Genomic DNA, 27,057 nt, shown 5'->3' with positions numbered 1-27,057 from the left:
TTTGTATGTATTTAAAAATGTTATATATATATATATATATATATATATATATATATATATATATATTATTATATATATATTATATATATATATAGTAGGTCTATATATGATTATATATATATATATAACGATGTAGGATTTGTCGCAGTCTCCACAGGGAATCTTGTACACTCCTTGGTTTTCTAGTGGGATTTTGGTTTTTGCGGAGTTAAGCATATTTATGCTTATATATATATATAATATATATATATATATATATATATATATATATATATATATATATATATATATATATACATCATTTCTTTAGTATAGACTCGTCCTTCCCAAATCTATGTCGCCAGTCAGCATTACCAACCGCTACCAGTTTGTTACACCTATTTTTCTAACATATTCACATATATTTCTATAATATTTCTATATATTTAATACCATATTTCTATATAATAATATATATAATACCATTTTATCTAATGTTTGGCCTATCTCTCAGAAAGTTGTTGTGCGGCGATCTTGCTAGATGCAAGATTACGTCCCAAGCATCTCAAATATACTGTAAGAATATAATTATTTATATTAAAAAAAAAAAAAAGAAATTTTCCGTTACATTTTTCTCAAGGTTACAGTTTTTGTTTATAATTAATTTCAGTCTCTAAACTAAGTGACTTTCTATTAACAAACGTCCAAGTTTTTTGTAAAAAAACTTGTTTCCGCTTGTGCCCTATTTTAAGTACTTATGTTCAAGTACGCAGTAAGTCATTATAGACAATGTCAATTCCCAATCGTATCGACAGCTTTCACGTTTAAAGCAATTCTGTAAAACATTTCAGTGCAATTAACTTAACAACATGAACACGTAATTTTTATTAGTAGTATTTAGGAAAAATTGTAATTCTCGTAGGTAATTCCACATGAGTTAGATGTTGATTATACCACATAAGCACTTTTATATTATCCATAAAAATTATTTATGGTTTAATTTAAATATTTTTTATTAATATATTTTACAAAAATATTTTCTCACGCTTCTCTGTTTTTTTATGAGAATCGTGAATTCTTTGCAATTATCGGCTGCGTTTGAAATTCCACAACCAGATACAGCGCAGTCACAAATGTTTTATTTTTTTCAGGTTCCCTTTTATCTCTATTTTATCTTTCAATATGAGCTTTGGTATAAAATTTCATGAGTCATATAACACTTCGATATTTTAAAGCTGTCTCATTGTGCTGGCTCATATCAATACTTCTTCACTAAGAAAGCTAAAACACTACTTCTTCACTACTGAAGCTGAAACTAGAAAAGATACGGAGATTACTAAGAACACCAAACTACTCTTGGCACGGGCGCTTATCTTGGACCACAAACTTTGACCCTCAAAAAGTCTGATTCACAACGTATAATGGCTATTGAAATGTGGATCTATCGTAGAATATTGGGCATGCCCTAGACAGCACACCGCATAAATATCTCAATATTAACAGAACTTACAGATATTATTATTAACAGATCTCAATATTGACGCAAGACAAAGGGAAAGTATGGAAAGATTGGTGGTTGAAAGAAAAGACTGACAATGCTAAAAAAACTCGAGGAAGATCGCCACTTCGATGGTTAGACCAAATAAAGAGCACCAACAATTACTCTCTCTCCTTCTAAGGCAACTCACCACGCACAGGAGAAAAAAGAATGGATAGAAACCAAACGTTGAATACCATAACGTCACCACATCCTCACGAAGGAAGAGGGACAGAGGAGCGCCATGTAGACTTTTCCACACTGAGACCTGAAGCTCTTTGTATATTCTCTACATCTATGTTTGTGGCTTTAGGATAATAGGAAAGAATAATAATAATCCAACTGAATACTACTCCGGTCAAATTAACTGTTTTACAAGTGTATGCCCAACCAGCAATAAACCAGAAAAAGAGATAGAGCAATTTTATGGGTTGTTGATAAATTCAATGAAACAAATTAAAAAAGAAGATATAGCTACTATTATGGGTGACTTGAATGCTAAAATTGGTAAAGGGAAAAGCGATGAATTCATTGGTGATTTTTGTCTAGGGAAGAGAGATGAGAGGAGAGAAAGATTAAAACAATTTGTAAAGGAAGAAGAATTTGCAATACTAAATCCGTTCTGCAAAATATCGGCAAGACGTTTGTATACTTGGGTGTCTCCGCAAACTCAACCAGGAAACATACTACGGAATCAAATTGATTACATGATGGCGAACCAAAGATTTCGTAATGGGTGCCTATCAGATAAAAGTTACCTCGGTGCTGACATTTCATTAGATCATGTTCTTGGTATTAGTAAATTTAGATTTAGATTTTAAAAGGTTACAAAAACGAATAGTAACCAAAAATGTGATATGAGAAGCTTCTGTTAGAAAAGCTCAGTAACTTGGAGCAAACATATAATCTATAAGAATCACTCCAGAATATATGTGAAACAAAATCAGAGAAGATCATCTATAGAAAAGAGAGACAATGGGAAAAGTCAGATGAATGACAATATATTGCAACTCATAGAAGAAAGAAAAAAAATCAAAGAATATACAAAAATATTCAGAGACAAATAAGAACCGAAATTCGAAAGTCCAAAGTAAATTGAATAAAAACTCAGTATGAAGAGATAGAGTTCTTGGAAAAAAAGACGATACATTTAATATGCATTCAAAGGTAAAACAAACAGCTGGTCTTTAAAAATCCAACACAGCTAGCAAACTATATGATCAACTGGGGAACAGCAACACAGATTAAAATCAAAAAATATGCATATGGACCAAATACATACACAACAAAAAGCAATACCACAACAAAAAGATGGCAAAGCTCCTGGACCTGACAATGCATATGCTGAACTCATAAAGCTATCTAACGCCGACGGTACTCAACGACGAACAAAAATATTCATTGACATATGTTTAAACGGAGTAGTACCAGGTCATGGATGAAGTCAACGTTTATTGTTCTATCAAAAAAAAAACAATGATTATCCTGCAATGACTTCCGGACCATCAGCTTAATGAGCTACATTTTAAAGTTATTTCTAAAAATCATATATCAAACGATATATATATATATATATATATATATATATATATATATATATATATATATATATATATAAATATATAGTTTGAGTTTAGTTCTTGATTTACATGTAGTGACTTAGTGGGTATGTCCTATATTTGTAATATTATTTTAATTGTGACGTCTACTTGTTAGTACCGAATTTTTACATGCTTGGTAAGTCAAAAGTTTAACTTTTAAACCGTATTATGTCTGTCATAGCTCTTGGAAATGGTATCACACATTCCCATTAACTCGGCTCATAGGGCACAGAGCCACCTTCTCTGTCGCTCATATGAGTAATTCCTGTCTGGCGCGTCCACGTCGCGGGGGTGGGCATCTCTTGCTTCAGTAGACCGGAGCTAGTAGATGGCTAGGTTCAGATAGGGACCCAGTTCCGTGGGGTATAACACGGCCCCCTTGCCCAGGGATACGGGTGAAGACCACAACGATGATGAAGGTGGAGAATATAGTATTCGGTTCAGTGAATTCAACGGAAGTGGCAACCCTGTTTCTAGGGATAGTATAGAATCAACCTGGTGAAGGGCAGCAGCGATCACCAGTACTAGAATTAGGCGTAAAGGAAATGATCCTAAACCGGCTTCTTACTAGAATACCGTAGGTGAGACTGAAACAGTTAGAGGGCTACGGTACTGCGATGCGGAAAGCAAGTAGGAAACTACCGCATTATATTCCTCAGGACATCCGTCCGTAGATTTTTTCTTGTCATGTTGGAAGAAACAAAACAAACGGCCCCTAGTCCCGGGCAGGCCTTAAATGACCAAGGGGTGCGAAGAATCTCCCGGCTTCAACTTGATAAGACAATCAAAATTGCTACGTGGAATGTTAGAAGCTTATTTGCAGCAGGCAAACTACAAAATCTAATTCAGGAAATGAACAGAATTAACATCGATATTCTCGGCATAAGCGAATTGCGATGGTAAGGCACAGGCATGATCAATACTACTGGTAAAACCCTTTACTACTCATGCAGTGATAGCACAGACCCTCACCACAGACATGGGGTGGGAGTTCTGATAAGCGAAAATTTGCGCGCCTCCGTGAAGAACTTTGTCCCGATCTCCGAAAGAGTCATACTTATTCAGTTGCATGGAAAAGTTAACATAAATATTATACAAGTCTACGCCCCTACAGCAGACAAGCCAGAAGAAGAACTAGAGCGATTTTATCAACAGCTAGACGAAGCCTTAAAGGTGACTAAGAATCACGAAATTAACATCGTATTAGGAGACTTCAACGCAAAAGTTGGGGAAGGAGCTGTAGATCACGTAGTTGTAAAATATGGTCTTGGTCAGAGAAACGACAGAGGGGACAGATTGATACAGTACTGTCAAGACAAAGATCTAGTCATAACGAATACTTGGTATAAGTTACCACCCAGGAGGCTTTACACATGGAAGTCGCCTTTAGACGGACATCAGGGCATTATAAGGAACCAAATAGATTATGTGACAATTAATAGAAGGTACAGGAATGCTATTACTAAGGTATCTGCATTACCTGGAGCAGACATAGGATCCGACCACAATCCCTTAGTAGCAAATATCAAACTGAGGCTCGCTACAGATAAAAGAAAACACCAGAAGGCATCAGTAAACATTAGAAAACTCAAAAACAATGAAACAAATGAAGCGTACACAGAGGAAATAAACAATAGGTTCTCTAATATGGCAACTGAGAATGATGTTGAAAAGTCATGGACCACCATAAAAGAATCATTTGATGAGTTGAACAACACTTTTCTACTCGAGAGTAAAACAACTACCAAGAATGAGTGGATGACAGAAGAAATATTAGAGATGATGGAACAACGCAGGCAGTGTAAGATCAGGCAGGACGAAGTAGGGTACCGAAATATACACAGTCAAATTCGTAAAGAAATTATAGCGGCGAAGGAGATCTGGATGACTACACTTTGCGCCGAGGCTGAAAGCCTATATAAACTCGGCGACAGCTTCAATCTTCACAAGAAAATTAAGGAAATTGCTGGTGTCTTCAAAAAAAAACAAGTCACTGGTATACATAATGACCAAAATGAATTAATAAGGGACCCTAGCGATATACTTAATACTTGGAAAATGTACACAGCCAATTTGTTCAATGATGACAGAACACAAAAACCACCACAACTGGGAGACCATTTGTATGGCCCAAGTATTTTCAAAGCTAAAATTGTACACGCTATCAAACTATTAAACAGTAACAAAACCCCAGGACCAGATGATATGTACGCAGAAACAATCAAGTTACTTAATGAAGAAAACCTAGACATTATTGTCAAGCTCTTTAACGACATCTACGATACGGGCCAGATTCCAAAAGATTGGCTTCGATCTACATTTATCGCCCTACCAAAAACACCACGTGCGAACTTCTGCAAGGACCACCGACTAATAAGCCTAATGAGTCACTTTTTGAAACTTTTCCTGAGAATACTTCACACTAGATTGTTTAAGAAATGTGAAGAGGTCAGTGGATGGAGTCAGTTTGGTTTCAAAAATGGACTTGGCACGAGAGAAGCGATCTTTAGTATGCAAACATTGATACAGAATTGTTTAGATTAAAGAAAGGATGTTTTTATCTGTTTCATCGATTACGAGAAAGCATTCGATAATGTAAAACATGAATTGATGATAAAATACCTACAAGAGATGGGATTGAATGCAAAGGATATAAGAATCATTTCCAATCTGTATTGGAATCAGACAGCAACAGTACGTCTTCAAAATTCCAACGAAACAGAAGATTTCTCCATTAAAAAAGGAGTAAGGCAAGGTTGTATACTGTCTTCAATGCTGTTCAATTTATACGTAGAAAAAGCCTTCGCAGAAGCAGTGGAAGACTCTAATAAGGGTATTAAAGTTAACGGCATATTTATTAATAACATCAGGTATGCCGATGATACAGCCATAGTGGCAGATAACATCGAAGATCTTCAATGCCTTTTGAATGATCTAACTCTTGCAAGTGAAGCTCGGGGTTTGAAAATAAATATCAAGAAGACAAAATCAATGATTATAAGTAGAAATGATTACCCCAACGCAAAGATATATGTCTCTGGAGAAGAATTCGAACAAGTCAGGCAATTCAAATACTTGGGATGTTTGCTGAATGAGGGTTGGGACCCCGAGAATGAAATAAAGAGCATAGTTGAACAAGCCAGAAATGCTTTTTTGAGGCTTCGTAAGTTCAACCTTCAACCTCCGATACAAGATGCTTAAGTGTTACGTGTGGCCTGTTCTCCTGTACGGAATGGAAGCATGGACGTTAAAGGCCAGTTCCATTAACAAACTTGAAGTGTTCGAAATGTGGTGCCTGCGTCGAATGCTCAGAATATCATGGACGGACAGGGTCAGAAATGAGGAAGTACTCAGAAGAGCGGGCTTACAGGATAGGGAACTTTTTAATTATGTAAAAAGTAAGAAGACTGCATACTTGGGGCACATTATACGAGGAGAACGATACACTTTTCAGCAACTGATACTCGAAGGGAAAATAGAGGGTAGGAGAGGTCTCGGACGTAAAAAAATGTCATGGCTGCGCAATATTCGACAATGGACAGGAATCCACAGCTATGAAATGCTTCGCAATGCTGCTAAAAACAGAATTATTTAATCCAGAATATTTAACATCTCACCTGACAAAACGATGTACGGTGGACGCCTACGCAGAAATGCATGGCACCTTAAGAAGAAGAAGATGTCTGTCATAAAATGTTCTTTAGTCAATATTACTTCTCGAAAAGGCATGGATTTCCTGCCAAAACGTCGAAAAAATATATGAAAATGAATTAGTATCAAATCAAATTTTTTTTATGAACCTAAGCCCAAGAAAATCCACTATAAATATATATATATATATATATATATATATATATATATATATATATATATATACATATATATATATATATATATATATATATATATATATATATATATATATATATGTAAATATGTAGACTATGCAAAAAATAAAAAAATCAGCCGTCACAGTTTGGTTTTCGGAACGCAGTGGGCACGAGAGAGGCTCTCTTTAGCATACAAGTGCTATTTCAACGATGTAGAGATGTGAATTGCGATATTATTGCATGCTTCATGGAATAACATAAAGCGTTCGATACAGAAAAGCACGACAAGCTAATGGAGATATTAACAAATATTATGATATGATCTAACAATTATTAGGAATACAGGAAGGATTTCTTCTTCTTCTTCAGTGCCTTATCCGGTCCGGATGTTGGCGATCATCAAGGCTATTATGGTTTTGTTGACTGCTCTGCGAAACAGCTCCGCTGAGGTCATTCCAAACCATTTTCGGAGATTTTTCAACCACGAGATACGACGGCGTCCCGGAAGTCCAGGAAGGATTTCCTGGCTGAAAAATCTACGTACATGGTTCAACACAACAACCACAAATCTTTTCAGAGAAGCAGTGTGCAAAATACAGATTGCCATGATGGTCGCCAACATCCAAAATGGATATGCACTACAGGAAGAAAAAGCAATAGATCCAATTATAATTTCTTTGGTAAATTAAAAAGATAGTTATGATGATGATGCTATCTAATGGGAAAAAAAGGACATATTTATTTTGGTATACAATAAAGGTATGTACCTATTGACCTTTTTTATCTTTCTATGGTAAAGTAAATTCATGTTCTTCGTCACTAGAGCATGCAATTCTGGCTTAGACCCTCATTTCCATTTTGTGTTCGTCGGGGTAGTCAAATTATTTTTAAAAATTCTTGTACACATCTTGGACCCTTTATGGGTCTTTTCCGGTTTCAGAACGTCCTTTCATTTATCAATATCAAATGTCCTTCTTCTGCATCCTCCAATGCCAACTGTTTTGACGCCGTTGGGAAATCTTAGTCTAGGTCTTCTTCTAGTTCTACTACCTACTGAGTTTTAAAACATATAGTGGGTTTTCCAGGGTTCTTAACACGTGATTATGACATCCTGTCTTATGCTGTTAATCTGAGTGTGCACAGTTGAAAGTTATATTGTTTACGCCATATACCAATTTTATTTATTGCACCGTATATTTGCGTAGTACTTTACGCTCGAAACGTCCTAGCACTTCCTTGCTATACTTTGTCAGTGTCCAGGTTTCGGAGCCATACGTTATCACAGGATATATCAGAGTTATATGTAATTTACATTTCGTTTGCCTGGACAGGCTGCTTGATCTAAGTTGAGAAGGCAGAGTATTATAGCTTTTATTTGCGGCTACCATGCAGTGTTTTATTTCCATGGTGACATCATTTTGGCTGTTCACGAGTGAGCAGATAAACGAAATCAGTGACACCCAGTATTTGTGCTTGTTCCATTTGCAGTACTCTATTATTCTGTATTGGCTGCATCGTCCACATATACTTAATTTTATGAGTGTTTGTTACCTGCTCCATATCCCGCGCTCCCACTTAAAGTGTTTGGTTTTGTATGCTTCCACATTTCTAATTTTTTTTCTCCTATAAATGGTGTTGTATAAAGATCGTTGTAATCGTTTGCTTCTGTGATATCGGGCATTTCCAAATCAATTAGGGTGTATTTCCCAAGTCGTTTACTTGTTTAGTGATATACTTGTAGGCAAGGGTAAAGACTTGGATAAGGTTATAAAAAGCAAAGATTATACAATAAAAAAACAATCTCGTGTAGAAAAGATTAACCAAAATAAAGGAATTAAACAGTTAACATTGATAAACAATAGTAATTATAATATCAAATGTATTAAATATGAAATAATGTAAAAAAGTTAAAAGAAGTAAAGGATGCATTCATTAATAAATTATTACCCTATCGGTATTTTATCATAAGTATGTAAGACGTTTTATAGATAACAATTGAGTATGTAATGACTTCTAGAATTAGCCAAACATAAATAACAATTGAAAAAAGGAAAAATAGATTATCAGTTTTTAAAGGTAAATAATAGATTTAATACGATTATTACTTAATCCGAATCATTCATTCAAGTTATGTAGGTGGCAAGATTGCTCAATTTGCTAATATTTATGTCTGGTTACTGTTTGATATAAAGGGATTTAAACATTACACAATTGTAGAAAGAAACATTTTTGGTTTTCACCTATTGTTAAAGGCAGATTATACGCTGATGATATCGGTTTCAAAACGTCTTGAGTCGTTGTCCGATGCCTAATTTCCACGAATTTCTATCATTCCATTGTTCTTCGGTCAAGTCTCGGGAGCTCTTTGCCTTTGTTATTCCCTCCTTCCATGTTCTTTTTGGTCTTCCTCGTTTCTTACGATTTGGTGGTACTTATACATTTCATGGCGCTTTTTGGTAGTCTTGTTTCTGGCATTCTTTGAACATGGCCATACCATAGAGGTTGTTTCCTTTCTATGTCTGTTGCCAGTGATCCATCTACCCCCATCCGATTCCTTATTTCATCGTTTCTGATTCTGTCTGCCCTAGATATTCGAAGTGATCGTCTAAATACATCCATTTCTGTTGCTTCGAGTTTTCTTTTATTGCTTTCTGTTAGTCTCCATGTCTCTGTACCATAGGTTAAGCTGGTTTTTATGAGAGATTCATATATATTGTATTTTCGTCTTTTACCAATTTCTGAGCTCCAAAGAACTCCGTTAAGGCATCCAATTGTTCTACGGGCCTGGGTTATTCGTTTTCTAATTTCCCTATTGTCTGTGCCTGTGGTGTCGAAATCAATTCCTAGGTAGGTATATTCAGTGCAGAATGCAATTTCAGTTGTGTCCATCTTAATGTTGGATAGTTCTGCGCCTATTGGGAGATATTTTGTTTTTTGTGTATTGAGTTCTAAACCCCACTTTTTGTATTCTTCCTGTAGTTTTCTGGCCATATATGTCAGGTCTTCTTTATCGTTGGCTATAAGGACTTGATCGTCCGCAAACTGTAGGGTATATAGGCAAGTTTCTCACAGGTCAATGCCCATTCCTCTGCACTTTCTCTTCCACTGATACAGTGCTTTCGCCACGTAGATTTTAAACAATGTGGGGGATATGCAACACCCCTGCCGGAGTCCCTTGTTTACAGGAAATTTTTTTGAAAGTCTATTTCCAATTTTTATTCCCGACGTTGATCCTTCATAAAGCTGTTTAAGGGCGTTAATTAATGTGTGGTTAATGTTTGTTTCCTGCAAAACTTTCCATAGCTTTTTAGCGGGTACAGTATCATAGGCCTTCTGAAGGTCTAAAAACATAAGGTGGGTTTCTTGGTTGGTACTTGATCTTTTTTCTATTATTTGTTTCAAAACAAACACATTATCGGTGCAGCTCCTTCCCGCTCTAAAGCCAGATTGTTCCTCTTCTTCTTGTTCCTTATATTCTTGTTCGATAATGTCTCGAAGTATCCTTCCATATAGGCGACTTAAGATACTGGTTACTGATATACCTCGATAGTTTGAGCAGTCCAGTTTACTTCCCTTCTTATGTATAGATGATATGAAGGATACTTTTCACTCATGCGGGACTGGTGCACCGTTTAGATATTGGTTTATACACCAGGTTAATCGTTCAAATAGTTTGTTAGTGCCGCATTTGATTAGTTCTGCTGGAATTCCCTCCGGACCTGCAGCTCGACCATTTTTTAGTAGTTGTATCGTTTTTATGACAGTCCTCTCATCGATGTTTATCGTTTCTCCCTGTATGTATATTTCAGTTGGAGACATTTCTCTATATTCCTCTCTGTTTTCTGTTAATAGATTTTCGTAATGTCGGATCCAGTTCTCTGTTGTTATTAATTGTATGTTTGTTTCTCTTTTTTCCTTTGATTTAACTTTTGTCAGGAATTTCCACGTCTATGAGCATTTTCTACCTCCCATATATGTGTCTATCTCTTTGCATTTTTTGTCCCACATTTCTCGTTTAGCTGTGTTTACTAGTTGTCGTGTTCTTCTTTTAATATCTTTGTATTCTTCTCTATCCAACTCCTGTTTTGTGTTTAGCCATTTGTGGTATGCTTTTTTCTTCCGAAGTACTAGTTCTTCAATTTCTTGATTCCACCAAAGTTTTTTACTAGCGGAATTAGTTTTTAGTCCAATGGCTTCTTCTGCTGCTTCTTTGATGCTACTGGTTATGTTTTCGTAAATTTGTTCTACTGACTGGTCTTCTATATTATGTAGCAACTTTTCGTCTAATCTGTGCTGGTATAGGTTTCCTGTGCTTTCGTTGATAAGGCTGTTTAAGTTATATCGTTTGTTCATTATCACTTCTGTTTGTTGAGGTTCCTCATTAACGTTATTGTCCTTGTTAGATTTAAAAGGAAATACCATTTTTGTCCTAACTATATAGTGGTCGGAACCACACATCGGTCCTCTAAGTACTCTTACATCATTCACTTTTAAGGTAGTGCTTTGTTTGACTATTACATAGTCAATGATCGATTTTAGATTCCTTGTATGTTGTACCCATGTGTATTTGTGAATATCCTTGTGTTTATAGAAGCCGTTCATTATTCTCAGAGTATGACTCTGACACACTTGGATCAGCCTTTCTCCATTGTCATTTAGGTTTATTTCACCATATAAACCAACCACCTCACTGTTTATTCTTTGACCCACCCGGCTATTCAGATCTCCCAGTATTATCAGTTCTCGTGACTTTCCTATATTGGTGATTATGTCGTTAAATTTTTCGAAAAACTCGTCCTTAGCAGCAATTGATTCGTCATCTGAGATGGCGTAGACTCCAAGAATTGTCACTGGCGTTTGATTTATGTTGATATTAACACGTATGATGTTTTCGTCGATTGTCTCGAAATCAGTTATTTTGTGTTTGAATTTTTTGTGTATCATTATAGAGACTCCTCTCTTTGCTCTTTGGTGTTTTGGAATGCCACTGAATATGTGTGTATAGTTATTTACAGTCTCTGTGCCAGTTCCTTTTTTCTTAGTCTCCGTCAAGACTACTATATCCATGTTGGCGTTTTTCAGTTCATGAATAACTTCTTCCATTTTTACTCTTATTCCCTGGATATTCCATGTACCAATATTCAATATCCGTTTCCGTAGCTTGTGTCTTTTTCCATATAATCCGTCCGAAATTCCGAGGCAAGCATTAGGCTTTTTAGTAATTACCAGTTTATACAAGTGACAGGGAACTGGCCTGACGCCTAAACCCCCAACCTGGAGGACCAGGTAATTTTTCCTCAAGGTTTTCTTCCTCTAGATCGACTGTCTTTCGAGACTTTAGAGATCGATCTTCCCTTCTTGTTTTTTATTCCTGCCACTTCCGCCGACTTCGCCGTTTCGATTTTGTTCTCATCCGCCTTCATCGCCGTTGTGGTTTTAGAATAGAGTATTGATTTTATACAATTCCTAATATCCAGGGATGCCACTTCCGCCATCCACGCCGTACCAAAGATCTTTTTCTCCGCCGTGCCTACCGTTGTGGTCTTCACCTGTATCCCTAGGCAGGGGTCCGTGTTATACCCCACAGAACTGGGTCCCAACCTGAACTTAGCCATCTATTCACTCCGGCCTACTGAAGTGATAGATGCCCACCCCCGCGGCTTCGACGCGCCAGGTTTTAGTTACCCACGTGAGCGACAGAGAAGATGAAGAAGAAGAGTTAATGGGCATGTATGATTCCATACCCAAACTTAGTTTTATTTGCCAAAGGAAAAAACTCTACATCTATTCAAAAACATTTACAACAAACAATCAATCAGTTAGAATCATGGTCTAGGACAATCGGATTACAATTTTCATCGACAAAAACTAAATGTATTTTATTCACACGAAAACATAACACTCTAACTCCACATCTGAGGCTATATAATCAAACCCTCAGTTTCACAAATATCAAATTTTTAGGTATGGTTTTCGACCAAAAGCTCTCCTGGAAAAAACATACAGAAGAACTTAAAAAATCATGCCAAGCAGGACTAAATTTTATAAAAACTATTTCCAGCAAAATTTGGGGAGCAGATCAAAAACACCAGTTGAAAGTTTACAATGCTTAACAGGAGAACCACCACTAAGTTTACGATGCAAATACCTTTCTCTCTCAAATGCTTCTAAAAAAGCTAGTAATAAAGAACACCCTACTTATACCAATACGTTCACAGATCGATTGCAAGACACTTTCTCTACAACAAGACTAGATCCACCATTTTACGAAAGCGTTAGAAGAAACCTTCATGCTACATCTTGAATTTCCTAAAATTCTCCCAACAAATTTCCTAACTTCTCCACCTTGATTAATACCAATTCCCAAGATTAATACTAACCTTAGTATATATAAAAAAACGTGAGACTATAACAGACCTGATCAAACAGAAACTCATAAAAATCACTATAAGATATACACTGACGCATCCAAATCTTCAGACGATGTTGGTGCAGCCATCCTTACACCCAATACATCCTTAAAATTTAAATTCAATCCCATTATTTCGTCATACACTGCGAAGTTGTTTGCAATATTACAAGCACTCATCCGCATAAAAGAGTCAAAACAGTCTCCGTCTCTCATAATAACCGATTCACTAAGCTCAGTTCACACTATCAAACGTTTATATGCCAATAATCCAATTGCCTCACATATCGAATGATAAATAGAGATTCTAAATAAAAATAAGATCACTGTTGACTTCATGTTTGTTCCATCACATTCAGGTATACAAGGAAATGAAGAAGCAGATGAACTAGCCTGCTTAGCATCCTTCAGCCAGGACTCCATTCTTATTAATGAGGTTTCTTCAGATGACTTTAAATCAGAAATAAAATATAAATTATTAAGTGCGTGGCAAAATAAGTGGAGTGTATCAGAAAATAAATTCAAGGAAATCAAACAATTAGTGAAACCGTGGCTCCAACCCACAGCGAATAGATACGACCAAGTGAGAATAACACGTTTGCGACTAGGACACAGTAACTTTACACATAAACACCACTTTACGCGAACTACGCTCTCTCCTCTTACGCGAAGTAACACTCTCCGTAAAGCATATACTAATTCAGTGCAAAACATATGAAGCAACAAGAAAGAAGCACACTATACCAAATAATATAAAGGAAGACCTAGGAAAAACATGAACATTAAAAACACTATAAGTTATCTTACAGACTTAAGGACTGTATCAATTATTGTAATTTTCTCTAACTTTACCTGTATTATATATTTTTAGGTCGCTAATAACCCTGGTGGTTACAGCGTAAATAATTAAAAAAAACATTTTTGGTTTGTTTTGTCTATTTGGTATGTAATTGTCTTATATAATAAATAGTATTTTGAGAACAATGTTTAAGGTAAAAATCGGAATGTCATGTACAAAGTTTTTTTCATTGCAATTATTTAATACGTTCCATAATTTATTTATTCATTTATTTATATATTTATCCATTAATTAATAAGTAATTTATTCCATTCAGTATATTAGGTAATATAAAAATGCCACGGAACACTGTTATAGAACTCATTTGATTACTTAATGCAACTAGACTGTGACTAGTTGTATAATTAGCAAGGGAGCTTCTTGAGGGGAGAGATATTAACAAATGAAATAGGAATAATGTATATGTGATAGTTTGTTAAATGAAAGTGATGTTTTATATTATTTAAATTATTAAAAGTTATATGCTAAAATATATCCCTTGAATAATTATAATTAACTTCTAATAATTTAAATAATATAAAACATCACTTTCATTTAACAAAGCTCCCTTGCTAATTATCAGACAGTTAGAATATTAACCGAAGATCACTCATCATCGGCACTACAGGATAGCTTGAACTATGAATCATTAACTAATAATTCTTGTACCGGCATGTAAGTAGTATTTTGTTTGTTACTAATTTATTTCAATTCAATAGATTATCTCTTACCAATTTATTGGTTTTTACTGTGTCTGCTTAATCAATTTTATGCATATTAATAAACATCGACATGTAATATTGGCATAATTACTATACCTTTTTAATCTTTATCTTTATAAGATAGCGCCCTAATATGGGCTTTTTATAATTTCAGCGTTTAATTTAATTTGTACGGTTTGACCTGAAGATGCTTTGCAAAGTGTAGAAAGCGAAACCGGTCGTTTTGGTACTAAAATTAAATTAATTGTGAGTAATTCTTATTTTATTTCTTTTACTTCTTCGTTAGAGTCCATGTTTCCGCCTCATATATAAGGACCGGCCTCAACAGCGTTTTTATATAATAATTTTAATTTTGCTTTGGATATTTCTTGAGTGGAATTGTTTTTGGAGTACATAGTATGTCCTATTCATAAGGTTTATACTTTTAATTTCTTCGCTTGTTTTGTTGGTAGTAGTTACTAGCAAGCCAAGGTATGTGAATTTGTCAACACGTTCAAAGCTATGACTTCCAAAGACTGTTTCCCGTTCCACATTTGCTATAGAATCCTTAATAACCAACATGTACTTGGTTTTATTTCGTTGACGACTAGACTGACGTGTTTCGCCGCCGCTTCCAATTATTCTAGGAAATATTGCTCAACATCTCGCTTGCTACGCCCTATTATGTCAATGTCCTCAGCGTATGCTAAGATAGGTATCGATCTATTGTAAATCGAACCGCCGTCTCTAATTCGATTGTCTCGGACTGCCTTTTCTAAGGTAATGTTAAATAGGAGGCAAACCAGGGCATCCTCTTGTCTGAGTCCATTTTTTATCCCAAAGGATCGAAAATTTTCTTCCTGTGTCCTAATGGTGGCTTTTATTAAGTTAGAAATTGGCATTCTCGTTAATCGGATAAATTTTTCTGGTATACCAAATTCACTCATTGATTGGTATAGTACTGTTCTCTTGATACTGTCGTATGCAGCCTTGAAGTCGACGAATAGACGATGGGTTTTAATATTAAATTCTAATGTTTTCTCGAGGATCTGTCTTATTGAATGAATCTGGTCAATTGTTGATTTTTCTAAAGTAAATCCGGCCCGGTATTTCCCAACTATGTCAACTGGGAAAACTTGTAGTCTTTCGGAGAGAATATTTGCTAGTATTTTGTAAGCAGTTGTTAACAGGGTTATACCTCTGTAGTTGTCACACTGGAGCTGATCACGTTTTTTATGTAACGGGCTTATCACGCCTTGAGACCATTCACAGGACATGGTCGCATTTTGCCAGACAAGAAGTAAAAGTTTATGCAGTGCTTGCAGTAGGGAGTCGCCTCCATTCTTGTAGAGCCCACTACAAATTTGATCAGTTCCTGGTGCTTTATTATTTTTAAGCTTTTTAATGGCTTGGGAAATCCTTCAGTGGTAGGTGGTCTTTCGTTTGGGTTGAATAGATTCTAGTCATTTCGGTCTGCTACTGTGTTATCTGCTTCGTCGATATAATGGTCGTTAAAAAATGGGTCGAAACATTCATCCCATCGGTCCAAGATCGCATCACTTTTCCTTCTCCATCCTTAAAGCTTCCTCTTGGCATGAAATATTTACTCATTTTGTTTACATTTTTGTAGAACTTTCGAGTTTCGTTTTGATTTCTTAGCCATTCTATGTTTTCGAACTGCTTTTTTTCAAATTGACTTACCTTTATGTGGTTGCAGTATATAAATGTAGAAATATGAATTTCAAATAACTTTTGTTACATATTTTTAAATTTCAAACTTCAAACGATTTATTCATTTTTTAATTATTATTTAAAAAAACTAACAACTATAACCTATACATATATAAATATATATATTTAAACCTAGAGCTAAGATTAATACTATTATAAAAATTAATATTAAACTCACCAGTCTTCCGGGTTGAACGGCGTTGATTTCCATTGCGCCGAGCTTTCGACATCCTCTCTGATGGCTTCTTCAGGGCTTCCGAGGTCTCAGTCTCCCGAGCCCCCAGACACTACTACACTGAGCACTATTCACTTCTAATTATACACTAATAATAATATATTCACTAATTATAAAAGATTTAAAAACCAGTTCTTATATTAAATGTACAAAATGTGCTTAATCTACTTCCTTTCTCTTATGCATCCTATTGCTAAACTCTTATCGTACTCGATGAAATACGTCGGGGGAAATTGCCTACATTCTTCAAAAATTCGTTGTTTTAAAATGTTAATACAGTCGGGTGCTGTAGCGTAAACCTTAGATTTTAAGTACTTCCACAGAATAAAATTTAACGGTGTAAGTTCCGGTGACTAAGCTAGCCCAAATTCTATTAAGCCCCGTCGTCCAATCGATTTACCATCCAGTCCATATTCGTTATCTAGTCAACGCCTTTCTGGACCATAATAGTGTTCAGGAGCACCATTTTTTTAAACGAGGTTTCAACCCAAAAAACCCGCCCAAAAAATTACTTTTTTTTTGGAAACTGGGTACGTTTTTCAAGAAAGACGTGAGGATTAGTAGAGGAAAAACTACTTTCGTTACTATCTGGCTGTTGGGTAATTTGATACACAATGCAGAAAGTTGATACACAATTTTTAATTTGTATGGGTGAAGCTTGTTTTTAGCCAACACTCGGTGTACTATCCTTTGAATGATTTCACAAATAGACGCAACTTGAGCTGTAGAAGAAGTAGGATTCACTATTATTTCTGAAATTATGTTAATTTTTTATCAACACTGATTGTTGGTTGACCAGATCGTCTGGCATCTTGAATATTACCTGTTTCTTGAAACTTCCAAAGAAGCTCCCTTAAAAATTTCATTAAAAGACGTTCTGCTACATGGAAATTTTTCTACATTCACCAATTATTAAGACAGCTTTGTCGGTTTGTAAGTTTGTAATATCAAAACTTAACAGTAATAATAAATCGGTAGAAAACAGGCAATGTTTGAAATATACAGACGGAAGAATAAGGAAATTGAACAACGCCTCTCCGTGTAAATTCATTTTAACAGAATTTCTGCAACGCAACTTCTTCGATAATGTGCATAATACACAATTGTATTTTATTTGTCAGAAAGCATGCTTAACTTTCATACAGCTTGTATACTTGTTTGTATATTAAATGCCATTAAATGCAAATTACTTAACTTCACCGCTCTAAATAAAAATTACTTGTTTGTGTAAGCAATAAGTGTTAAAACAGTAAATATTTTGATCGTAATGTCACAATTTAGGCGCCCTGCGCTCTTAAAAATATTTTTTTATAATATAAAATGTAAACTTCACGCAAGGACGACAATTATATTTATAGTAATCTATAAGTAGACGTCTGTGAACTAGGTTATCAATGAATTATTGAAATTTTAATGTTAAAATAATTGTTCAGTCCAAGAATCCATTATATTATATCCGTTGTATTAAATAATTGTATAATCTGCAACCTAACTGTATTTGCTTATTTGTAAAGTCTTTTTATCATTAGGTTCAATTTTGCACTAGTTTGAGTGAACATTATCTCAGGTTGTTCGTTTTTGCTATCTTTTTTGTCGTCGATCTTTTCTTTTATTGACAAACTACATTTTTTTTTAGACCATTCTCAGCATCTTTTTTCGTACCTAGACTTCTTGCAACTAAGTTGGGGCTATTGTTTTTTTAAACACTTCAGAATTTTTTGTTCCATCAACATTATATTTTGTCTTGATCAGCATGCAGAGTCTGTTTTCCTGATTAAAATTTTTTTTTAGATTTCTATCATGGATGAATATTAATCCCATTCATAGAAGTGTCTTGTCTAATAATCTATAACCAAGTCTTCTTTGGTTTTTTATGCTTCTAATAACTTGCAACTAAGATATACTTTATACTGCAATTGTAGTTAGAATCAATTGGTGTTACTTCTAGATTTCTCTTAACACGTTTTCATTTATTATTCTTTTTTGATCATTTTTTGTCACTACTCATCCATCTAAGCATTACATTTCCGACATGCTCCGGCATGCTTTGTTAGCATCGACAATAACATCACAATCACTTGATTGCAGAATTAAAAAACCATCTTGTGCTTTGGCAGAGCATGTAATCGATAAAGACCATATTTATTATGGATTTTGATAACATTAAAATTTTATGTAGTGAAAGTAATAAATTTAAAAGTACTTTTTTGGAAATGGTTTGTATTAGCAAAAGTGATAATAATTTAAACAAAAGATCAGAAATTCAAAATCTAAGCAAAATTTATAATTATATTCTTTCTTTATGATTTATATATAAAACTTGTAAAATGTCATATTTAATTCTCCATATATCTGTTACATTTTTTCAGACATCTGTCAACGGTGAATAAATCTTCTTTTTTGTTACTAAACAAAAAAGAATGTTTAAACGAAATTTTACTTTTGGCAATATAATTGTCAAAAATAAAAATTTTATGTTGGCATTTATGACATTGAGGCTTATTTGTAATTGGTTGCTATTTTAACTTATTTATAAATTCAATTATTTTTGTATTAAAAAAATGTTTTCAAAATTATAAAAATTTTTCAGAGAAGCATTTATTAGATTAAGACATTTTTATATTAATTATTTTTAAGATGTATTAGCAGCAATTTTTATTTAGTAAACTAATTTTTATTTGGTAAGTTAACAAAAATTGTTTTTTCTTTCTAGTTCAACCTTGTAAGATATTTTGTCTTTTTTAGCTCTTGATAATAATTGTAAACACAATTGAAAGCTCTAGATTAAAAAAATAGTTAACCAATAGCCCTTTTATTGACTCCAACCCATCCAAAACAGTTATATATTTGTTCCAAACGAGTCGCAAGTACTTCTTTTTTCTTTATATATATATATATATATATATATATATATATATATATATATATATATATAATATAATAGTCTCCCGTTTTATACCGCTGTCGCGGCTTTGGGAGTATAGCAGGGTAGTCTGCTATATCTAGGGCCTACGGTATACAAGGAAGGTAACATGGCCAGTGCTACGCTTCAACCGTCTATTATTACACCTGGTTTTACCCAAGGTACTCATTTTTATTCAGGCTGAGTCGACCTGGGGCCTATAGACATTTTTAAAATGTCTAGATGTTCTTGCCGGCGGTAGGATTCGAACTCCGGACCACCGGCTTGCGAGGCGAGCATCCTACCGCTTGCCCTACGCAGGCCCTAATGTTTGTATATATATATATATATATATATATATATATATATATATATATATATATATATATATTGATACGATTAGGGTTTATAGACAATAATTTATAAGTTATATACTACATAATATTAGATATTTGGTTGTTTTAAATAAGTTATATACTAGAGAATTTTATAAAAATTATTTATGTGAGGGCATTTTAATAAATTAGCATATAATAATTGTAAAAAGTTGTATTTTAGTAATTATAATGTGGTAGATATATGTAAGTGAGCCATGTGACTAGGCAACACACTATACAGTGAGTGATAGACAGATATTTATACTCTGAAGTGACGTTTAAGAATATTTACGAATATAAAGTGGGGTTATAATAATATATTGTTTGAAATGTGTATTTTATTAAATTAGAATGTTAAGTTACTAATTTAATTATATATTCTGATCTGAAAAGCCTAAATGTAAACAAAATTATTAATAGAAAAGAATGGAATTCTCTGGATCTCCGGAGATGGCCATGTTTGCGAAATGGTTTGTTCCAGAAAATTCAGACAAGTATTTGATAGAACAAAATAGAACATGATTTCTGACCAGATGGTTCTGGAATATCCAAAAGATATAAATACCCGTGATTTGGATTCAAGATGGCAGTTTTTAAGTTTTTAGTCAGAAGTCAGGCCAGTTCATTATGAAAGTTAATAGACACATTTAGTTAGTGAATAGTGAAGTAAATTGTTCAGAATTTTCAAGAAGTCAGTCAGAAAAGTTTAGTAAGAAATATGAAAGTTAGTTGGAGTCAGTGAATCAGGTACAAATAGTCAAATTGTTTAACATAGTGAGTTAAATGAAGATTAAAAATTATGCATATAATTTAATGCACATTTATAATTATACACAAATAATTATTGAAGATTAAAAAAGTATATTGGAAGAAATTAAATTATATTATGGTTGGAGATTAGTATAAATAAACTTATAATAATTGGATATTGGTATATTGAAAAGAAGAATAAATATAAATGCTGTTTGCTGGTTTGGTTGGTGGTGTATAAATGCTGGTGAAGAAAACTATATCTTAAATTGGTAGAAGCTGATAATTGGAAAAAGTAATTTCACAAAAAAACAAGGATAACTGAAGTACGAAGACATTCAGTGGTGATTAGAATCTATATAGTGGAAAACAGTTCATTTAGGCATTCAGTGAAAGAAAGGTACAAAATTTTGTTAATATAATTTAGTTAGTGTTATAACAATTTCAATTTTGAAGATAGTTTTGTTTAAATTTTAGATTGTCTATAGAATTTAATTAGTTTTATAAGAATATCAGTTTAAAGATAGTTTATTTTAAATTTACATTGGCTAGGTTAGATATATATGTGTGTTTCATAATAGTTATAATAAAGATAATTTAAAAAAGTACTTACAAGCTAATTCTTTGAGAACCGCGATAAAAACCCTATATATTATATTATTAAAAATACTCATTGCTCATCATTCAAACAAAAAACACATCATAACAATTTGGCACCCAACGCGGTGGCTCTCTATTTAAAAGAATTAGTTTGGGAAGATAAGTGCTCTCATATAATTAAATTAATTATCAGTAGAAAGAAAAAATTATAGATTTTATTTTTAATTATATTTGAACAAGTAAAGTCTCAAAATGTCTCAAGGAAAGAAAGGTACAAGAAGCAAAAAGAATGAAGAAGATGTGGAAGTAGAAACACAACCTATACAAGAGGAGAGTTTAGTTCAAGTTCCACAAGATACTGCAGAAATGAATCCAGAAAGAGAGGAAAATGTCAATATGGCAGCTTTGATGTCATTAATGATGCAGATGAACAAGACAATGGAAGAGAATACGAAAAAAATAGAACACAAAATGGAACAGAATTCACAAGAAGTCAAAGAAGACATGAAAAAAATGGAACAGAAATTGGAAGAGAATTATAGAAAATTAGAAAAGAAAATAGAAGATAATAATAATAAAATTGTAAAACAAATGGAAAAACAAATGGATAAAAAACTTGAAGCTGCAGAGAAAAAAGTAGCAAATGAAATAAAAATTATACGGAATGACTACAAGAGAAGGATAGAAAATGAGAGGACAGAAGTAAAGAGGATTATTCAAGATAATAAGATAGATATAGAACAGAAAATAGAGTTACAGAAATGTAACTTAGAAGTAAAAATTAACGAAGACAGGAGAAACACAGAAAAAAAATTAGATGATATACAACAAAATATCCAAATAAATAATAATCAAATAAGAAATGTGGAACAGAGAATAGATGATATTTCACAAATGAGAGACATAGGGAGACCTTACTTAAATTTAACAAATGAGACTGGGATTAAATTCTCTGGTAATATAAAAAATTTGCATCCTAGAGTATACATAAATAGTTTAAAACATAAATTAAGATTTGTGAATAATATTAATGATATTAAAGATTATATTAGAATGACATTAAATGACAATGCAGCAACTTGGTTTGCTAGTATTGAGAATGATTTAGATAATTTTCAAACATTTGAAAATAAATTTTTAAATTATTATTGGGGTGAACTAGAGCAAGCAAAGTTTAGAGAAATTCTATATTTTGGAAAGTATAATCAAAATTTAAAATCAAATATGGTAGATTATGCATTGAAATTGATAACAGTTGCAAAATATTTAGAACCACCACTTAGAGAGGATGAAACAGTCTTAAATGTATCTAGACATTTTGATGTTGATGTTGTGCAAACAGTAACTGTACAAAATATTCAAACAATAGATAGTTTTATTAATTTTATTCAAAGAATACAAAGAGGCAATATGACAAGTAATAATAACAACAGAAAAAACAATAATAACTTTCAATATAATAAAAATGATAATCAACAATATAGACAATCATATAACAATAATTATAGATATGGTAATAATTTACAAAATTTTAATAATAATAACAGTAATTATAATAAACAACATTTTAATAACAGTACTAATAATAATAGACAAGATTTTAACAATAGAAGAAATACAGAGCGACCTAACTATAACAGACAGGTAAATTGTGTTCGAAGGAATAGAAGCTGCGAAGACAGGGAACGAAGTACTACAAGGCAGGAAAATGTGAGTAGAAGTCATAGTAGGGAAGGACATAGGACATCAGATCCAAGTGGTCAGATACAATCTGACAATTCTAATAATCAAAATTTTGTGCAGTAAACTTTCTGAATTACAAGTTAGGCCATTGCTATTATGAAAAACCTTCTGAATTTATTTCTTTAGATGAAGAGAAAATTATTGAATCTATTAATTTAATTTATATAAATGCTTTGGCCAAAAATAAAATGATTAAGATTATGATAGATACTGGTTCAGAAAGTACTTTAGTCTCGGAAAATTTTATTTTTAATACATTAAAACTATCAGATATAATAAAGATTCCAAAAATTAAAATTATTGGTGCAAATAATAAGAAGTTGGGTGAAATTGATAAACTAGCCAATTTTAAAATTAATATTCTTAATAAAGAAATTAATATGCAAGGATTTATTGTCAAGGATTTATGTGTTGATATATTAATGGGAAATGATGAATTGGAAAAGAAGAAAGTAAAGATAGATTTTGAAAAAAAAAATGGTAACTTTGGAAGGGCAAATAATTAAATTTATGCAGAAAGATGAGGTGGAAGAAGGAAGAAGAGTTGATAGGATATTATTAAAAGAAAATAATGATGTTTATGAAGAAGAAATGTATTTTGATGATAGGGAAATGTCCCAAAAGAATGTAAAGAATAATTATTGTAGTGAATATTTAAGGAATGGAAATTTTAAGCAGATGGATGCCTACGAGGCGGAGTGCGTAAAATTGGAAGCAAGGAATAATGAGTACATAATGAAGAATAATTTTATTTGTAAAGAAGAAGATATGATAAAAGTTTTAAATTGCCCTGAAGAATATAAATCAATAGTCATTTCCATATTGCAGCAACACAAGGGACTTGTCAATAAAGAAAATAGAATTGCACAAAATTATATCCATAGTATAAAAGTTAAAGAAGAAAAAGATTTTAAAACAAAATCATACCCAATACCATATAAATACAGAGAAGAAGTAAACAAAACAATTAATAATATGTTAGAAGATGGGATCATTGAGAAGGCAGACACACGTTTTATAAATCCCATAGTAGTAGTACGAAAAAGATCAGGTGAAATCAGGTTATGTTTGGATGCAAGGAATATTAACAAGATTACTGAAAAGCAATTTGAAGCACCAATCAGTATAGATGGAATATTAGGAAGAATTACAGGAATGTCATTTTTCACTAAAATCGATTTACAGCATAGTTTCTGGTTAATACCTCTAGAAAGAAAAAGTAGACAGTATACAGGATTTCAGATAGATGGAGTAGTATATCAATTCAAAGTAGTACCATTTGGACTTCAATCATCTTGCAGTGCTCTATGTAGATGTCTTCATGATATTTTGGATCAATATGAACATTTTGTAATTCACTACATTGATGATATATTAATTTTTTCTAAAACTGCTGAAGATCATGAGAAACACCTAAAAATTATAATAAATAGATTAGACAAAGTTGGACTAAAAATAAATCAAGAAAAATGTACAATTTTTCAAAAAGTAATGATATATCTAGGTTATAAACTTAACACTAACATCTTACTGATATATCCATTTTATTCAATAGACTTTATTTGTTAAATAGATGGTAGATTTCATTATTTTGAATCAATTTGACATCATACTTGTTGAATTTTGTACATATGGAAATTGTTTGGTACCCTAAAAATCATAATTTGGGGTTAGATACTATAATTGCTATAAAAATGTCTTTCTAATATAATAAAGTGGAAAAACTTACCAATTTATATTGATGAAGTTATTTTGAATGGAAATAATTCCTAGATTTTGTCTATAAATAAACAGAACACCATATCGATTATATTTTTAATTAAGGTTATATTTTATTCTATCCATTTGATATGACAGTTTGACCATAGAATAGCCGAACTGTGATCCGTTGTTCTTTGCTTTGACATAGACAGCGAACAGGGATGTATTTAACACATTTTAAATAAAAAAAAATTGAATTATTAATTTATTAAATTTAATAAGGTATGAGAAAATTAATATTTAAAAAAATAATAAGTAAATTATTTATTTTAAATATTATTTTGGGGTATTGATACGATTAGGGTTTATAGAAAATAATTTATAAGTTATATACTACATAATATTAGATATTTGGTTGTTTTAAATAAGTTATATACTAGAGAATTTTATAAAAATTATTTATGTGAGGGCATTTTAATAAATTAGCATATAATAATTGTAAAAAGTTGTATTTTAGTAATTATAATGTGGTAGATATATGTAAGTGAGCCATGTGACTAGGCAACACACTATACAGTGAGTGATAGACAGATATTTATACTCTGAAGTGACGTTTAAGAATATTTACGAATATAAAGTGGGGTATAATAATATATTGTTTGAAATGTGTATTTTATTAAATTAGAATGTTAAGTTACTAATTTAATTATATATTCTGGTCTGAAAAGCCTAAATGTAAACAAAATTATTAATAGAAAAGAATGGAATTCTCTGGATCTCCGGAGATGGCCATGTTTGCGAAATGGTTTGTTCCAGAAAATTCAGACAAGTATTTGATAGAACAAAATAGAACATGATTTCTGACCAGATGGTTCTGGAATATCCAAAAGATATAAATACCCGTGATTTGGATTCAAGATGGCAGTTTTTAAGTTTTTAGTCAGAAGTCAGGCCAGTTCATTATGAAAGTTAATAGACACATTTAGTTAGTGAATAGTGAAGTAAATTGTTCAGAATTTTCAAGAAGTCAGTCAGAAAAGTTTAGTAAGAAATATGAAAGTTAGTTGGAGTCAGTGAATCAGGTACAAATAGTCAAATTGTTTAACATAGTGAGTTAAATGAAGATTAAAAATTATGCATATAATTTAATGCACATTTATAATTATACACAAATAATTATTGAAGATTAAAAAAGTATATTGGAAGAAATTAAATTATATTATGGTTGGAGATTAGTATAAATCAACTTATAATAATTGGATATTGGTATATTGAAAAGAAGAATAAATATAAATGCTGTTTGCTGGTTTGGTTGGTGGTGTATAAATGCTGGTGAAGAAAACTATATCTTAAATTGGTAGAAGCTGATAATTGGAAAAAGTAATTTCACAAAAAAACAAGGATAACTGAAGTACGAAGACATTCAGTGGTGATTAGAATCTATATAGTGGAAAACAGTTCATTTAGGCATTCAGTGAAAGAAAGGTACAAAATTTTGTTAATATAATTTAGTTAGTGTTATAACAATTTCAATTTTGAAGATAGTTTTGTTTAAATTTTAGATTGTCTATAGAATTTAATTAGTTTTATAAGAATATCAGTTTAAAGATAGTTTATTTTAAATTTACATTGGCTAGGTTAGATATATATGTGTGTTTCATAATAGTTATAATAAAGATAATTTAAAAAAGTACTTACAAGCTAATTCTTTGAGAACCGCGATAAAAACCCTATATATAAAGAAGTTTAATGGAGTTTCTACTAATCTACCTACTAATATACTAATACGTATATTGATTTTTAATTCATCTGGCATTTGTCCCACTTTTATTATTCTAATAAACAAACTTGTTTTTTACTTCCTCCTTACTTTGTTCATACTCCTTATATATTTATTTATGTTTGTTAATTTTCGTAGTGATTAAGGAAATTCAATTAGTTTTCTACCAATCTCTTCGTTTAATAAATTTTCAAACTATTTGTAAATCTTTTTAATCCATAAATAAAAGTGTAAAGTAAACGAAGCGAACCTACAGTACATTAAGGCAGCTTCTGCAGAAGTTAGAAATGCTATGGAAGGGTTCGATGTCACCTCGATACAAAAGTTTTGGATACAGCGAGGG

The 27,057-nt window shown here is 32.5% G+C and overlaps 1 protein-coding gene across 1 annotated transcript in view; it reads right to left on the bottom strand.

The window, feature by feature from the left end:
* The window catches only part of LOC140433718 (uncharacterized), a 61,978-nt gene extending 49,928 nt beyond the window's left edge, over positions 1-12,050 (bottom strand). The window contains exon 1 of the mRNA XM_072521696.1: positions 11,076-12,050. Within this exon, the coding sequence (XP_072377797.1) occupies positions 11,076-12,050 (975 nt within the window). The remainder of the gene's footprint in view (positions 1-11,075) is intronic.
* Positions 12,051-27,057: the final 15,007 nt, after the last annotated feature.

Source organism: Diabrotica undecimpunctata, chromosome 2 (genome assembly GCF_040954645.1).
Source record: "Diabrotica undecimpunctata isolate CICGRU chromosome 2, icDiaUnde3, whole genome shotgun sequence".
NCBI classification, from domain to species: Eukaryota; Metazoa; Arthropoda; class Insecta; order Coleoptera; family Chrysomelidae; genus Diabrotica; species Diabrotica undecimpunctata.
Note: the sequence above shows the minus strand (reverse complement) of the source record. Positions and strands in the feature narration are given on the sequence as shown.